The sequence below is a fragment of the Phaethon lepturus genome, unplaced genomic scaffold, assembly GCF_000687285.1.
Source record: "Phaethon lepturus isolate BGI_N335 unplaced genomic scaffold, ASM68728v1 scaffold23952, whole genome shotgun sequence".
NCBI classification, from domain to species: domain Eukaryota; kingdom Metazoa; phylum Chordata; class Aves; order Phaethontiformes; family Phaethontidae; genus Phaethon; species Phaethon lepturus.
The window spans coordinates 393-17,527 of NW_010521535.1; the positions used below are offsets into that span (position 1 = coordinate 393).

General features: G+C 38.2%; 1 protein-coding gene across 1 annotated transcript; it reads left to right on the top strand.

Annotated features, from left to right (window-relative positions):
* Positions 1-452: 452 nt before the first annotated feature.
* LOC104614278 (testis-expressed sequence 11 protein-like) lies at positions 453-15,741 on the top strand (the record flags this gene model as incomplete). The annotated part of the gene is made up of 14 exons (XM_010281563.1): positions 453-555; positions 1,639-1,763; positions 2,550-2,635; positions 3,280-3,333; positions 4,060-4,100; positions 5,367-5,453; positions 7,097-7,167; positions 7,726-7,842; positions 8,724-8,796; positions 10,293-10,442; positions 11,476-11,584; positions 12,589-12,709; positions 14,474-14,638; positions 15,667-15,741. Coding segments are annotated over 14 exons (1,377 nt in total), but the record flags the coding sequence as incomplete, so codon positions are not given.
* Positions 15,742-17,135: the final 1,394 nt, after the last annotated feature.

A 17,135-nucleotide genomic window follows, 5' to 3' on the forward strand; every position in this document is an offset into this window, starting at 1 on the left:
CTCTCTGTAGGCTTCCTTCTTGTGTTTGAGTATGTCCAGGAGTTCTGTGTTGATCCATGCAGGCTTCCTGGTGTTTTTGCCTGACTTCCTGTTTGTTGGGATGCATCGCTCCTGAGCTTGGAGGGGGTGATCCTTGAATATTAACCAGCTTTCTTGGGCCCCTCTTCCCTCCAGGGCTTTATCCCATGGTGCTCTCCCAACCAGATCCCTGAAGAGGCCAAAGTCTGCTCTCCTGAGTCATTGTCACCCTATGGTGCCGTCCTCTGCTCTCATCACTTTACTTTTCTTTCCAGGGAAGAAATTGCTAAACCAAACTTCTTGAGTAATTATATAAATATCAACAATGTAAACACTAACATTTTGTATACGTTTTATGTCTCTTCTATTGCAAATTGTATTACTGATTTCAAGTTGTCATTGTACTGATTTCCTTTACTCTCTTCTATGAATAGGCTAAAGAGGCAGTTAAAGAAGCAGAGAGGTGTGATCCAAACAGCATCTTTACTAAATTCAGTGTCTATAAGATTGCAGTGATGGAGAAAGATACTGATAAAGGTAGAACTTGAAAGAGAAAGGGTCCACTACAAGGAGCAGAAGTGCTGAATATATTAGAAAATACTGAGCAGATTTGGACTGTTCATCTTGAGAGACACAACAGAGGGCAGCTAGAAGAAGGGTCTATAAAGTCATTGAAACTGTCAAGCTGTAGATTTAAACTGTCAGAGTGGGATGCTTTTTGCACACAATATGTAAGATGTGGAGTCTGTTGCCATATCTGCTATTGTCTGGAGGGAGCCTCTGGCTAGGAAGTCTCTAATCTCATGGGCAGAAGCTATGGTGAGAATGATTATATACTTAGTGTTTTTAATATTCTTTTGTATGCATATACAATATAAAAAGGATACTGAGCTAAATGAACCTTAACGGAAATATTATTGCTGCTCTTAATTTCTCTGGACAAGTAAAGTCTGAAGTTACCACAAAATACATGACTTACTGAGATGACTTACAGAATGATACATCTCTGTAGACTCTTTTTTCTTTGTAATGAGTTCTGCAATTTAATATTTTAATAAAGATCTTAGCTCAAGTAATGAAAATTGAGAAATACGGTCTATACTTACTTAGAATACAGAGTAACATGCAGAGCTTATTTTCTGATGAGTTCTGTGCCAATTAATTGTTCTCTATACATCTTTTTAATGACAACATAATTTGTTCACATAATGTAGAGTGGGAACTACAGCACAGTGTGAACATAAAAGCAGCAGCACCCTTAGCATAAGCCAAGGTGTAGGAGCTTGGAATCACGCCCAGACAATGTATTAGAAAAAGTCTTCTGTCTTCGGTGACAGTTATTTAGCAGAACAAAATTAAAGATGTGAGAGAGTTTCATTTGTATGGCATCCTTGTTTCCTTAGATTAGTAGCTTGGAAAGTGTTTTGGCACCTCTCTAGGAGGAAATGCATAATTGTGGAGAAGTGGTGGTATGGTCAAGTTTTCTTGTCTTGGTTTTTCATATTAGAAAAAAAAGTATAGCCTTTCATAAATTGCTTCTAAAGCCTCTTTAAAACAATAGAATTTTCCACCTTCCAATTGCTTCTATAAAAAAATAACTTTTCCCTATGTATTTTTCAGCTGTAGAAGCAGTTATTGAAATGGGGAAGCTAACAGAAAAGCTATCTCAACATGAAGACAAGCTAAGAGTGGATGAAAATACAGGCACTAACCTCCTGAGTTTAGCTGCCCAAATTGCTTTAGAGGTAGAGCAGATAAAGTTGTCTTTACTTTGCTTTATTGATGTAAGTAGCTCAGCTGTAACCTCTGTAACCTGTCCTACTTTTAATATTTCTATGTATTTCATGCATTTCTAAGTATTTCATGTTTCTGTGACCAAGATCTCACTCAAATGTGTTGCGTAATGCAAAGTAGAAATTGATTTCACATATAAAGACATTGTATTTTTTAATATTTCTTCAGGAAAATAAAGGATTCTGAGTTATAAATGTTGGTATCTGGAAATGACATGGTGTATTTCTTAGCAAAATGTTACGTCTTTTTCTGCCTCTGGGATTTGATCTTTGAGGTGCTAGGGGGAACCTGTGTATAAAATACACGTAAGTCAGTGATGGCAGACTGAAAAGTCACTTGCCCCTCCTATTTGCCTGTTGGTTGGTGACGTGAGTTATGTCTGAACTGGCTGATTACATTGGCATAATTAGAAGAGGCTTATGGTTGCCTTTTAGGGCTTTGTTCATAGCACTGTAAGGCATTAAAGCCTTGCCAATCTGTACTGATCCTGTTCTTGCCATAGGCTCTTTGTGCGTGGAATCATACGATCTCTGCTTACAGTTTTCTTTTGATACTGGGGCTCTTCTGTGCAGAGTCCTTTGTTCTTCTTCCTGCTAGTAGACTGCACAGACTTTTGGAATATGCTGTTGCTTTGAGGGTTTTTTGTTTGTTTTGTTTTTTTGTTTTGTTTTGGTTTGGTTTTTTGTGGTAACTGAGGTAGTGCAGCTTACACAAAATGTGTTTTAATTTCTTTTCAGAATGAACAACAAGTTGTGGCTATCAAAGCTTTGGAGTATTTGTCTGAACATTTACAAGACTGCCGACAATTATTTGCAGCTTTAAAGTGAGAATTCAATATATTTACAAGAAAAGAGAATTTCTTCTGGTTTCTTTTTCAAAAAGAATTTATTATATTGAGGAAGGTGGAAAACAGAATAGAGGAAGGATTAGTTAGCAGTCTTTTTGGTGCTGCAGATGTACCTCAAGCTTGAACTCTTAATATCTACAGATGTTCCAAGTCTCTCCCAAGCAAATAGTATTAGTTGCTCTGAATTTTATGATTACATTGTGATTTGAACAGACGACCAACAGTGACTCTAATGAAATTGCAACAATATATTTGTTGAGAATACAGTTCATTTGCATCCTCTCATGAAGCAGTATCTTATTGAAATATTCCATTCTGTTTATAAAAACAAATATTGTGAGACAGATGTATTTATTCCAATATTTGCTTAAAAGCCTTTACTGAAGTACAGTTATTTACTTACTACTACATGATTTAACAAAGTTGTATAAAAATAAGGTGATAGGGTGGGAAATAGTATAATCATATTCTCAGTTTGACATTTGGAATTCTTCTGTGAGTTCCATAGGCTATCTGATACCATAAGGAAAAAAAGTGGGATCCTTTCTGGAAAATTAGGACAGAGTACACTGTTGGAAAAAAATTCTTGTTTCTTCATTGCTTGTTTTTCTCATATTTAGATGTTTGGTTCGTCTTACATTGTCAAAGGTCATGGCAGAAAATGAAGAGAAAAGGTGGGTCCGTTTGCAAAACCATTTTCTTATGGTGGATATGTTGTACAAATGGTGTAATATTTTCTTGCTGAGCTTATTTTCTTGCAGAGTAATCAAGAGATTAGTTTTTATGCTAGTAAAAAGTCCACACAGATGACTTCCCAGTTTAACCTAATGACATCCTATAGGAACATCTTTTCTACTTGTATAACCTTTTCTTTAAAGATTTGCTCTTTACCTTCCTCTTTTATTAATGCATAAGACTCCCAGGTATTTTTGATGGGGAATGTGAGCTAAGCAGCCTCTTTAATTTTGACGCTAGGATGTGATATCTTACAGAAGTTTTGAGTGAGAACTTTAGTGGGACGTCCCTTGCTGGAGACTAGCCAGATCGCAAATGGTGTGTTGTCTTAGAAGTAGAACTGTACTGCTGGATTTTGACTGTCAAGAAAATAGCATAGTGTCAGTGGGGTTTGAAGTTTAACCTGCAGCCCCCAAAACTGAGAAAATCTCCTGCTGTACTTCTACAACGACCTTCACTGCTGCAGATCAATAAAACTTTTTGCAGGTCTTCAACACTCCTTCTGCATCTTCAAATGCTAGAAGTTTCTACTGCCTGAGATGTTTGTCAGGGGAAGAATGATTATATCCATAATGTATGGATGTTGTATTCCAACATAAATAATGTGTTCTGTTGTAAGAAGTTAATCAAACATTTTCTAAAACTTAATTTTTCCTCCATTCTAGAGATGAAGATATCAACTCAATGCTGACTTACTTGACCATGGGTATGCTTTTGTTTTATTTACATTTTCTGTAGTTCTTCCATCTGTGAACATTTTGTGATATGATTAGGTCCATACCAACCAAATGTTTAGACTCCTTATTTCAGTCTAGGTTCCCAACTTCCCACTGAAATCAGTGAAAATTAAAACGGGAGATTCGACAGTGCTGTGGAGTTGGATCTCAGGGCTACAGGTTTTTGCTTTGGAAAGCTTGCAAGCTAGTGTTGGAAGAACTCTTTCTAGTAAAGCCTGTACTTGGGACCTTCTCTCAAAGGAGCAGTTTCTTCTAGGGAGTTTCCCTTTAGTCCTCCATCAGGCCATGCATGCAAATAACAGATAATTGGTACAAGCCACAGCCTGGGTGGCCTCAAGTGACAGTCTCCTACTCTGACTGCATTGGCAGGAACAAAGTTAGTATCTTTAGTAGCAGGGCTACCACAAAAGGAAGAAGTTTGGTTTTGTAAACGGAATTAACAGTGTAACTTCCTACTGGCATTAATTAAATGACAATGGTGATCTTTGCTGTTCTAGCTGTTTAAAAGGGAGCATTTTTTAAATTAACCTAATGGTATTTTTTTTGACCTTGGAAGGCTTAGAAAACTGCAAGGAGTAATAGCAAATTGCTGAAAGATGGGAGGGACTTGTCAAAATTGCTTCCCACTTTTAAGTTGTGCTGTCCTTTGAAAAAGAATTGTCTTGTTTGCATTGGAAAAGGTACGAGAGTTTTACGGAAGACTTTTCTTCATCAGAAGAAATACTTCTTTTCACTAAATCTATTTTACCCCTCTCCCTATCTTGGACAGGAAAGTTAATGAGATTGTAGAACTTTTTCTATGCTAGCCATTCTTACTGCAACTAGGAGAAGAGAATGAAGACTAGAATTATATTAATTAAAAGTTCCTTGAAGAAAGTCCTCAAACTTGTTACCAAATTAAAAAACCCTCAACTTTTTGTGAAATTTAAGTAAAACTCCCCTACATTAGACTTCCGTGTCAGTAACCTATGAAGAGACAGTACTTGTTGGCAGCCTTATATATCTTATCTAAAACGCTGTTTGAGGCACCAGTTAATGGTTTTTATAAGCCTCTCTGGTCAAGCATATTGGATTTAAATTGTGAGAATAACTCTTCATTAGGAATTATATGGGAGTTTTGGAAACCTCTGTTTTGTAGTGTAGGTATTAGACTTGCAAATGTTTTTATTCTGCTCCGAGAGAGAGAATTACTTATGAGAGAGTTACTTATGTATTGAACAACACATTTTCTGCAGCTCACAAGAGACTTGCTGAGTCTTTCACAGAAGAGAAATTTACAGGGGACATGAGGATCGTTGAAGCTCACTGGTTTAGAAAAGTTGGTAGGTTGCACTCCCAAAATCTAAACTGAATCCCCTCCACCTCCACTTAGCCAGACGTTAAGGAAGAAAGAAGCGTTTAAAGATGTAGTAGGTTTATAAAACTTGTCACATTTGGCAGTCACTGCCTTAACTAGTCTTAAAGTTCCTGCTGCCTTTTCTGTCATATAATCATGTTTTAAGTCAGTTATCAAGACAAATACTCACACAAGGTCTATTTGACTGATGAGATAGCTGATACATTATTCCTTCACCACAGGAATTGTTGTTATGTGTCCATGCTTAGAGTTCACCATTTTTGTCTTGGTTAGCACTTCAATACCAAGACTCTGTTACAGAAGCATACTTTAAGATCAGGCAAACAGAATAATAGTTTTCCTCAATGTCTGAAAAAAAAATGGTCCTAAGAGCAATAAAAAAACCTTACTGCCGATCCTGAGCATGCATATTCTCATGTAGGCAAAACAAGAATTACAAAGTTCAGATGAGTGTACTGGTGTGATTGGTGCAGGATGAGCACCTTACCCCTGCCTCCCAGGTAGACTGTCTTCATTAAACCTTTAAATCAACAGTCCTGGAGTTTGCCTTGAACTACTGTATATGAAATCTAAACAGCAAACATTATCATAGATAAAGTGTTTTTTAGTGGGAAATGCAGCTCTCATGGAGCTGTCCTAAGCACTATCCGTAGCGTGTATCTGGATCCTCATTTAGTAGTCTTTGTTACACTGTTTTCGTAAAGGAGTCAGTGCATTTGCTGTCTGTAAATAAAAATATAAGCATAGGGTAACTGGTTGAAGGAATTTTTCAGATTCTTCCTTCTGCTGGAGCATACAGGGGAGAAAATAGTTGAAATCAATAACAGAAGACATCTGTTGTGATGAGCTTTTGCACATACCCTCACAATGTAGCCATGGTCCAATAAAGAGTAGCAAACGAGGGAGAGAAGCAGCAGAGGTCAGGTACAGTAACATGAGTGTGAATGGAATCTGTGGTGACCGTGACCTTTCCAAGGCAGCATTCTCACTCACAGAATAAACAATTCCAAGACTACAAAAACATATCCTGGGGAATGAATTAACAGGAAATTTAGAATCTGCAAAGTCACCGTAGAATCTGTAAACATTTAATTGGGTCAGATTCTCATACACAAATCATTTGATTGTCTTTAGATGGCTCATCCATTTACTAATCAGAATTATGTGTTTAATTGCGATGTACTTGACCCTGCTGGGGTAAAATGGAGAATGTTTCAAAATGTACGTTTTTTTCTTTTGTTTTATTTGTCTTGGGAATATTGTTCAACACTCTTATTCAGATACTAGTTTTGTTTACTAACATGAGAAAATGCTTCTTTCAGTTCATGCTCTTGTGGGCAGGGTATGTGGTAGAATGGATACTTGGTTACGAAATATTGAAATATTATGAAATATGAAATTATTAAGACAAAACTTGAAAGCATGAATAAGCTATTTTAACAAATCACTAATAATGTTTTTTCTTGCTGTTGTTACATAAGCTGTTGATGATATTTTGATTAAGACATTGAATTGTAGAATGTGAACTGCCTATTACTAGAGATTAGATGGGCATACCCATAATGTTGAAGATTTTTTTCTAGTCTCCATTTTTTATGTCTTTGTTAGCTTGGAACTTAGCTGTACAGTTCAGGGGCTGCCCTGAAAAGATGAGGGATTTTTTTCTACTGTCTTTCAAGGTATGTACTCTTGCTAGTAGTATCTCTGATTGAGGAATACTGTTATCTGTCTTGTTGTGTTAGAATTTACATCTATGTATCAGGTGTCTCCTTGGAGACATGTTTGTATGCTCTGAAGATGGAGCACTTTTGTCAGAAGGAGATTGACTTGTAAAACCCAATGTAAGCATTATTGTCATACTTTACATTTTGTTGCTTAAAAATGTCATAAGAAACTTAGACTTCAATGAGAACTTTCCAAAATAAATGGATTCTGATGTTTGGAAACTGTATCATTAATACAAACGTGAAGTACTCGAGTCCTAATTTCCATACAGAACTTCTACCAAGACTATCACTTTTGTGTGGTTTGTAGAGAGGGGACTCCAACACTGCTTTACACTTTATATTTAAATAATCTTACTGTGTAATTGTACAAGTAAAATTGCAATATGAATATATACTATTCATGACTGGTTACTGGAAGTGTCATAGAGGAGACTTAGCAATCATCTGTTCATGGGCGAATTGCTTTATATGGGCAGAATTCTCATTACCTTTTCCTATTTTTGGTGTCAGTTGTCCCAGTTTTGTCCCTCTGACAAAGCTGTTCTAATTGCTCAGAAGACATGCCTGTTAATGGCAGCTGCAGTTGATCTGGAAATGGGGAGACAAGAAGTAACACCTTCTCAACAGGTAGGGCATTGCTCTGTTAACCGATTCTGTATGTATTAGTGTAGCATTTTTTTTTAATTTTGATTTTGAAGTCTTAGTTTTTTCACTCAGAACAGGATATTGAGAATATAAGCAGGGGAACCTTTCATAGTTAATTAGAACTGATGCACCTAGTGCTTTCCAGACAATTTTAAATGTTGGATTTCTGTAAATTACTTCTTTCGACCTCAGTGGATTTGAACAGATTTGTATCAGCAAAGGCAGTACCTTCTGTTAGAGGAATTTCAATCTACCTTATATATTATGTAAGGCATCTGCTGCTAAACATTGGTTGGTCAGGCAAATAATTACTGCATCTTTAGGATTATGCCATTGCTGAAAGTAGTTACCAGTATGGTTGTGATAAAGCTCACCATTTTTTTTTTAATGCATACATCCTTTTTTGGGGTGTTGTACTTACTGTGGTAAGAAGATTAAGGAAAATGTATAGTGGTTATAAAGGAAATGTGGAAGTCTGCTGTACAGTGATTGTTGTAGAAACTTACTTTTGTGAAGGGCAATGCACAGCAATTTGTGTTGTGGGATTTAGTGGCTTGTCAGTCTCAATAGCACTGTTTTATGCTTGGGAGCTAAAATAAATCATGTCCCATAGGAACCCATATGGTTCTTTCTGGACCAATGGAATGTTTGATGTGAAAAGGCTTTGTCTGAGATGTGGAGGTCTTTGAAAAAGAGAGAGAAAAAAAACCCCAAACCCAGTAACTGGTGTAGATTATGTACTAATTAGGCTGATTCTTAATTTATTTTATAGTTAGGTATAAAGATCCTCTTAGTTGTGACATGTATATTCCTTTTGCTTTTAAAACTATGACAAAAATAACTTCTTAAATTTTGTAAAATAGATGGAGCTTTTAACTCAGGCCCTTCAACATCTCGAGGCATGCAAGGAGATATGGAAAGTTCTGAAATTCACAGGTAAGCTACAAAGTTTGGAGCATATATAACTCTTGGACTTAGTCACTGTGTTCATGAAAAATATAGGGCATATGGAATTGCTGTCTCAGCTGAAGAGTGTTGAAGCAGATATATGGCAATATGATAAAACAATTGACAAAGCCAACTACTGTTTTTTGTACGTCATTGTAGGCTTTTTATTGTATAGGTGCTGTGAAGTGTGGAACAATCTTTCAGAGTGAAGCTGGGTTGACTGTTCTGTCTTAAATGTTAAGAAACGCCAAGCTTTTTCCTCTAGAGTGGAGTCACTTTTGCACTGTTTTAATAGTTTTACTAGCCTCTTCCCATATAAGGCATTTCAGAATACAAGAAGTCCTGCTACCATACGTTGAAGTGCCAAAACCCATCCTCTGTTCCCTGACTATTCCATGTCAATTTACATCAGATATTACTGGGTGCTTTCAGCTGACAGGTGAGAGCTGAGTGACTGTTAGCGTAGAGGATGCATGCTTCACTTTTTTGGTAGTATATTTGTAGCAAAATTCCGTTAGGCATTCCTTGTTTGGCCTGTGGTCTAGTTTCTTTTCAGTTACAGGTTTGGGACACTGTGGAGTTTCCATTGTAAGATGCATTAGTATTTAACTTTTGTCAAGAAATTTACTTGCTGGGTTGTTTCCCCCTTAAAATTTCAGAATGAAAGGTTCATTATATGGCCTGGATTTGGGATTCTCTTTGCCCTTTTGCACTGAAGGCAACATAACTCAGGAAGACTTCTTCCCTTTTAATTTTCCATCCTTAAAATCCGAAGGGGTTGATTATCTCAGGATGGGGACATATTGGAGTTTCTCCTGCAGAGGTTTGTGGAATGGTATCCTGGTGCTTCCTTCACTTCTTCACTAGACCTTGGCTAATGTGTGGGCAAGTCTGTTGCCCTGGAGGAAGCTGAGAATGTCTTTTAGATGTAAAACCAAAGGTCTCTGTGATAGTTCAGTAAAGGATTGTTTGGTGTTTGTATCAGGTTTACATCTTGCTAGCAGTTGTACTGTTCTTCCACCCTTCTTCTGTGTTTAAGGATTTCCTGAGGGCTTTTCCTACCAGAAAGGGGACAAGTCCTATCGAAAAATTTGAAGCTGATGCTAACTTCTTTCATAAGCTGACCTTCTGAGCTGGTGGCCTTCTGTTACCTCTTTTACCCGTGTGTGAAAATGGCTTCCCTAGTAGCTATTACCTTGCCTAGGAGGGCTGCATGAATTTAGCCAATCCAGGTTTTTTTTTGTGGGGGAGGCATGGTGGTTGATGGGGTTGTGGTTTGGACATCTGAGGCTTCTGTCCAAGACTGCTTCAGAGTTCCACTTTCTCTAGTGTTAAATCTGAGTACCTTAATTGTTTTCCTGCCTGTTGGAAGCAAAATTTATGCCTTATGGTATACCATGTGGCAAAATTTATACCTATATGGTATACCATATGGCTTTAAGAGAATTAATCATTACATACAGACAATCTTGTCTCTTCTGTAGGAGATTTTGCTAAAGACCCAACAGACATGTTGTTGCTGCTTTATGAATTTGAGGCAAGATCCAAACTGAATGATCCAACACTCCCCAACCTGATGGAGTCAGTATGGGAGCAACCACAAATAGAGGTCAAGACGCTAGAAATCATTGCATGTAAGGACTGCATTTGTGCTTTCATAGTTCTTCAAGTCATGAAAAACAGCTTTTGTTGCTCTGTCGTGTTCATTTGGGGTGACCAGGATTATCTTGTATTGTGCAGCATGCAGAAAGTAGGTCTAACCATATACATTTTGTCCTGAAGCAAAGATGCTTAGGATCTCAGCTATATTAGGAGATCTGTATTTTGAAATACTGAAGTACTGTATACTGTGGATGAACCAGAAATTTGTGACAATCTTCTATTTCTAGACCCTGAGACATTTGTATAGGTTGTGAGTCTGGAAAAGATTATTCAGATAAACTTTAACAAGCTCCAGGCTGGCCAAGGCCGGAGAATGACCCTGACTGATTCATGCCCCAGTACAGAAGTTTGGGGACGTGGACTTTGGATAGATATGCAGTTTCAACTTAAAGTTAGTCTAGTTAATTTGTAAATGGCACTTCTCTATACTGTACCATACTTTCATCACAAAGTTCTAGTCATGCCTCCTTGAGAATCTAGAGTAGGATGCAAAGAAGATGAGTAAAATTTAGAATTACTGTGGCAAATCTTTGGAGGGTATTCTGAAGGGTTGAATGAACACCTACTTTATCTCCCTTGTCTTGAGGGAATACACATTTGGGCTTGGAAACACCTTACTGACATCCTGCTAATTTTTTCCATCCAAATTGTCATGTTCAAGGAGACAAACAAAATAATACTTCCTACTTTAGACACACCCCCTCCCCCCCATATTTTTGGGTTACTGCACCAGAAGTAAACAGCAGTAAGAGTACTTGTAAATTATGAAATCTACTGTGCTTCTGCCTTGTAGTCCTCACTGATGATGTGCACACTAAGAAAGTAGTAGAGAAGCACTGGCTTCTGACCAGCCCAGGCATTAAGCAAATCTCTTTTCAGTTGTTTATCACAAGGGATCTCACAACATGTGGTAGTTTATTTTAGTGACCAATGAGATTAAAGTCTGGCTTCAGTCATTTATTTCTTCTTCTTCTCCTCTATTTTCTATTTTCTTTTGCTTTTAAGCATTAGCGATGGAATCTCCAGCTCGGTATCCTGTACTGTGTAAGAAAGCTCTCAAGAGTGCACTAAACCTTTACAGAAAGCAGACTGTCGTTGATGCTGTGAAATTTAGGTTAGTGTTATTACATAGCTTTGCCATGAGCCTGTGACTGGAAATGCTGACAGGGAATAAAGCCTGCAATTTGACAAGAGTGGATTTTAGCTTATGTGCAAGGTTCCACTTCTTGCTGGCCAACCACTGTATCTCTCAAGTATGACCGTCTAATAGATGTATTAATTGCAATTTGTTTACTTGGCATATTTTCTGAAACTGTCATATTTCCAATAAATGAATGTATTGAGGAAGGAAAATGAAAATTGGATCCAGAAGAGGTCTCTGCCCATTTCTTGTGACAGAGGTGTTTATTTCAAATGCTACCCTGCAGTAGTGAACTAGGTATTTCAAAGACAATGAAGTGAAGATAAATTAAGGTCTCCGAAGAAAGCTGTGAGTTGTAAGTTCATGATATGATGCCATAGTACATATGTGATTTATTTTGCTGGGTAACTGGCTCTCTAACAGCTCTACCTTATGGAATCTGAAAAGCATCCTGGTGTGTGTTCTTCTCTCACTTGTATCCCATAAAGGATTTTTACCCTCCTTTCTAAGTTCCTTGCAGTAACCACTGGGCAAAAGGCAGCTGTTAATATTGCCTTTGTCACTTCACACTGAGAAAGACAGACCTTTTTTTCAGAAACCATGTATTTGTTACTGATTTTCTGAGGATGCTGACTACTTAGTTCTTGTTGGTGAAATTAAAAAAGGTACTTGTTCCTCATTGTCATGTGTAGCACCATAGAAAATATTATGTCTTCTGTGTTACTTTAGAGCCCAGCGATGAAAATAATGAAGTACTTGCTGCTCTGGGCTCTCTTTTTGCATAGTTTGTATGAATGAGATCTGATACTAGGAAATGCATGTTTCCGCTACAAGAATGTGAGTGTAGTAAGTACCAAGGTGGACATGTCTGTCTGACAATCATAGAGACGTAAGTTAGTGTGCTGCTGATACTAAAAAGTTGCTGCTTGTGCGTGTGGTATTTAATGTTTCCTCTTTTGCTCTGTTTCAATTCTCAGCAAATGCTTACATAGTTTGATTGATCTTTCTTTGCCGACTGGATTAACAGACTTGGATGCCTGTGTACTGCAGGAGGTGTGGGACTACTTTGAAGATGCTCTGAGTGTAGTCAGCAGCACAGTAAGTTGAACAGGAAAACATGAGACTGGGAGATGATCCTGAGCACATTTTAAAAAAATTCTCATCAGACTGAGAGTAATTAGTAGACTGAACATTATACAGTGTTATATGTGGAGTGGCTAAGACTTCTTCAGTAAAAGATACACTGAAATTACCTCAAAATAATTGCCTCTTGGGCATTTGTGACTGAATTACGAATTTCTCTGGATTTTGTAAGGGTTTTTTTAGAGACATTTAAGGCCAAGTTTTCAGTGCCTATTTTAGAAACATCTTCAGCTACAACATCCATCTTTCCTCCTCTTGGTTTCTACAGTCTTGCACTGAATATGTTTTTCTAAAGTAAATGCAGATTACTTTTCCAGGTCAGTTTAAAGCTGGGTAAAATTTGGATACTAGTCTTGCTTTTTTCTCAGCTCTGTTTTGTTAAATGTATTTGGGAACTTACTATGTTACTGTTTTTACCAAATGACCTAGAACTAGATTCCTGTGCTGTCAGTACTTGTGGCACCACATGCCTTGTTTCTGTGAGGCCAGGTATATGGAGAGTAAAATATATCAGTAAGCATTTCTGCTGCTCATTTCAGGCTGGAAGCATAATGCTTCAGTGAAGGCAGCTGTACTGAGGAAGTCAGATGCTTCTACTTAGAATTTCATAGGTAAAAATCAGTTAAGGAGTATTCCTGTTCTGGGCTAATGAAACCGTTACTATGTTTCATAGTTTCATTCCATTGCATGGCTGTTTCTTTTGTTAGGTTTGAACGTCTCTTCTTTTATAAAAGTGGTGTAAAGATACGCTGTTCCTGACTTCTCCAAAAAAGAATGTGTCCACATTCATGCCTGCCTTTCACTAAAGTTCTCATCTATAACTGATAATGTTCTTGTTGAGGGATACGAATGAGATGTTATTGTGGACTGATACTCATAACAGCAAAATTTCACAGTACTGGAAGGCCTTCTTTTGCAGTCTTGCTCATGGCAGCAGGTACTAATTAGTACCATGCTAGGACAAAGACATTGGGGCATCACATCAGTACATTACCAGTTAGAAAGCTGGTACACCACTCATGATTTATACCTTCTATTCAGAAATGGATGCTGCACTTCAGAAATTCACTCTGGACACTCTTGCTTAGGATGAGAATTATCTACCAACAAGGGAAAAGAAGGTCCTTCCAGCCTCCCCTTAAGGATTTGCATGGCAGATAAATAAATGCTTGTTCTTCCCTTCCCCAACTGGATCAGTTCCCTACTGGGTTCAAAGTATTTTTGGGTACTCTGGCTTGTGTTTGGCAGTTATAAGGGCCGCTTTCACTCTGGAAAGCCATTGCCACAGTGCATAGAGAAGCTCTGAAGACATAAGAACTGCTGCTTCTGATCTGTAGTGAGCAGCGATGTCCTGCTATTCAGTACTGTTTGGTTAAACTGGAAAGTACCATGGCAGCAAGTTCAGCCTGTCTGCAGATAGGCTACTGGAAAGCGTACTTCCATCTAGCACTGTTCCCAGTCCCACAGAATTGTATTTTCTGACCTACCAATAGGTAATTGCACCATGACTTACCCGTGTTGGAATCAAGCTGTCTGACAGTAGTGCAGATGAACTGTGAAGTACAGGATGGCTCTGAAGGAATTGCCCTTTGTTTAGGAGAGAAAAAACAAGTAACTGTTCCCACTCTAAAGCTAAACTCTAATGCACTCTTGACTTGTCAGGTTTAAAGTGAAGAGTCTATTTTCTGATGAGCTGCTGCTTTTTGTTTGCTACTCCAGGATGCTTACCCAGAGATAGAGGTCCTTTGGTTGATGACAAGAGCCTGGAATACAGGAATATTTCAGTATACCGTTTGTAAATATAAGGAAGCTGAGCGGTGGTGTGGGTTAGGAATGCGTTTCCTCAATCACTTAGGATCACTGAAGAAAAGCTATGAAGGCCATGTAAGTGTAAGCAGGTGGATTTGAGGATGTGGGATTGGATGTCTGGCCTGAATTTGAGATACGGATCTGGGTGACGAAACCACTACAGATGATCTTTAAAGAGTTTCTGGAGAAAAATAGTACCTAAATATTTTGGGGGAGCTTGATGTTAAAACATTTTTTCAAAGTGAGGCCAGAAAAGTTTTGATAGACAATAGAAAGAGTAATGTAGTGTCCTTTTACTGGAAGTGGTGTGTAAATGGATAACTGGAAATAAACTTCTGACTCTGTGGCCATGGGAGAACCCTTGTACCTTGCCTGCTTCCATGAAAGTCAAGGTGCTGTACCAGTTTACTGAAATGCTGTTGTATGAATAGTTTCGAGCTTGGTTTCTAGTATAATCTAATGTCTTATAAATAGGGTTTAAGCTGATCTGAATAAAATTGTTAAAGCTCATCTTTTCAGGTGTAGCTTAGCCAGTTCCTGTGAGGGAGAAATTTCAGGGCTAGTACCTCTGTAGAAAGCAGCGACACTTTTTCATACTCTGTCACAAGTAAGCTTCTCTCTACAGTTTTTGGCTGGTGCTCCTACCTTGATGGCAACAGAATGCTGCATCCTGGTTGGTGTATGCAGCCATTGTTCATTCTCTTACGCACGAGCTGGGCAATCAAGAGCTGGTTGCAGCTTTTATACTATTTCAAGTACATCAGTTAAGACAATAAGAATTGAGACCACTCCCTTCCAACCTCAACAATTCTGTAATTCTGTGAATAGGTTTATTCACTGACATAAGACTTGGTGATAAACTATGCTTTGTGTCAGTATAAATAAAACCAGCTTTGTTAGGTTGCACTGATTTAACTATTTTTTTCTTAAAACACTTTATTTAAATCCATGCCAAAATCAATCTGAAATTTTAGCTTTAGAATCTGGTGGTAGTCTCCCACTTCTTCCCTTGCTTCTGTTTCCTGTCACTTTGTTGTATTATCTAGTTGAATGATACAACTTTATCCAACCTTGTTGACAACTACGGTGCTTATATTCTCCAGATGATTGGACTTTATAGCGAGGTTCTGGACAAACTGGACAGAGCAAAAGGGTTTCTTCCAAATGAAGAAGAATAATGACAGCCACAACTGCAAAAAAGGAGTACAGCAGTCTCTCTTGGAACTGTTCTGCTGAGTGAAAGAGGCTATTAGTTCTGCGAAGGCATGGGGTCATGGGAACAGTGGAAAAGAAACCAGGATCTCCTCCTTGTTGTCAATTAAGTTATGTACTTTTTAGGAAGCATTTATTGAATAAATGTAATTGTTTTCCTCTAGGGAATAATTTTCATTCTCTGGAGCTATATAACAGTTAGAAATATTTAACTTTTTCATCAGCTGCATCTGCTGTTGTGTAACAGGTTGGTTTAAATACTCGATTTTAGTAGTAAGTGGCAATGAGAACAATAAAAGTACTCCAAGATTAGGCATCTCCTCTGGATGTCATAGCTGCCTTGCCACATAAATATTTGTCAGATTGTTTAGTTTTCAGTCCATTTCAGTATGGAGAAGAATTCAGAGCTCTTTGCCAGTTTCACAATTCAGTTAGAATAAAAAAGAGCAGGTGCTATTTAGCTCACACAAAAAAATAAAGCTTTGACTAGGTACTGCTGTTCTTAGACTACTGTGACAGATGCACTCCTCCTGTTTGAACTAACTGAACTTTAGTCCAGGCAGATGCTCAGCAAGTAGGCCTAACCAAAGTTAATCCTATTGTCCAAGGCTATCCATGAGAACTCAGCACCAAACCCCCCAAAACGGTTTGGCTGGAGACTAGGCTGGTAAATGGCCAAAACTGCATTAACACAGCAGAAAATCTGACTACGAGTCAACCACTTTACGCTATAAATATCTGCAGCCATCAGCGTCCGTTGAGCTCTCCCTGCATAGCAGCTGGCTGCACGATGGCAATCTCCCCTTGAGTAGGGACACCTCTCGAGGTCACCCCTCGAGGCTGAGAGATCCCTTCCCTGACAGCAGACATTGATCAGTTGGTAAGTGACATTTTTGCATGCATGTAACTTTTAAGATACATATACTAAGCTTGAGCAATAATCTTTGTATCCCATACTAACTTTAAGTGTAGCAAATAGTATTGACCGTCAATCCATCTGTACTTATTAAATATTTTACATACCTAAATTTACTGATTAGAATTCAATAAACTAACTACTAGATCAGATCTGTCTGAGTGATCTCTGACTCTTCTCCTACAACAACTACTAACAGTAACACACCAGTCACGGATCAGCATGAAATCCCTCCGAATCCGCACAGGAACACAGGATGGTAAATGGATGGATCAGTTAACCACCAGTAACTGCAGCTGCATTGAAGAGGTATCTCCCACATGAAATTCAGTGGGGATAGTGAGGAGTGGGGAGAGGTGGAGTGGGGTTAAGAAACATAAATAGTTCTGTACAGCTGTTGCTGTTTCACCAGTAGGTTCAGAAGTCAGAAAAAAAACCACAGCC